Consider the following 816-nt stretch of genomic DNA (forward strand, 5'->3'; position numbering starts at 1 on the left):
TTGAGATCAGTTCAGCAAATGGACTAACCTCCTCCTCAGGGTCGTGGTCGCCATGCTTGGGAAGGAATGTCTCTTCCGCCTCGCACGCCTTCTCTGCCTCGAACACGTGGTTCCTCCAGCCGTAGTACAAGTCCTCGCCCAAGCAACTCGTCATCGCCTGGAACAAACACAGGTGCCCTTCAGAGACGAGGTCGTAGTGCGTGCGGAAAAAAAACACGCCAAGTAAATTTTTCGAGAAGAAGAAGAAGCACCAAGTGACGGTGAATATATCCCCAGGAGAGGCGGCCAGACGTACCTTGGAGAATCCATACTTCTTGGCGAAGTCGCCGCCGAGGACGCCGCAGACGGCGGTGAGCAAGATCAGCTGTCGAAGCATCCTGAGATATCACGATCTGAAAGTTTCCATTCAGGATTTTATCGTCTACAGAGCAAGGAATGTATGTGAAAAATTAAATATCCAGTATATATATTTATCTACTGATAAACGTAATCTTATATAGCTACCACACTGGTATTGAATCATGGGACAGTAGTACCAGAACTTTACAAACTTATTAAGTCTTGGCCTTACCTAATCGTTCCAGGTGACTGTAGTTCCCGAGGAAAAGACCAGTATATATATGTATTCCCTGAACGTGCAAGTCATCATGATACTCATTCTTGCTCCCTTTGCTTTTCGAGTTCAACTCTTCAGCAAATCGTCCATCACCTATATTGCCTCAATGAAGGGACTTTCTCAGGAAAACTCGCGATATTACAGTTATTTTTGGATACATTATCTCATTATGCATTCATTGAAACACACACATACACCGA

General features: G+C 45.1%; 1 protein-coding gene across 1 annotated transcript in view; it reads right to left on the minus strand.

Annotated features, from left to right (window-relative positions):
• Window positions 1-401, minus strand: part of LOC119582183 — a 1,612-nt gene extending 1,211 nt beyond the window's left edge. The window contains exons 1-2 of the mRNA XM_037930421.1: window positions 296-401; window positions 29-157 (exon numbers count right to left, since the gene is read on the minus strand). Of these exons, the coding sequence (XP_037786349.1) occupies window positions 29-157; window positions 296-376 (210 nt within the window). The 5' untranslated portion in view covers window positions 377-401. The remainder of the gene's footprint in view (window positions 1-28; window positions 158-295) is intronic.
• Between the last annotated feature and the right edge of the window lie 415 nt (window positions 402-816).

Source organism: Penaeus monodon, chromosome 15, assembly GCF_015228065.2.
Source record: "Penaeus monodon isolate SGIC_2016 chromosome 15, NSTDA_Pmon_1, whole genome shotgun sequence".
Taxonomy (NCBI): domain Eukaryota; kingdom Metazoa; phylum Arthropoda; class Malacostraca; order Decapoda; family Penaeidae; genus Penaeus; species Penaeus monodon.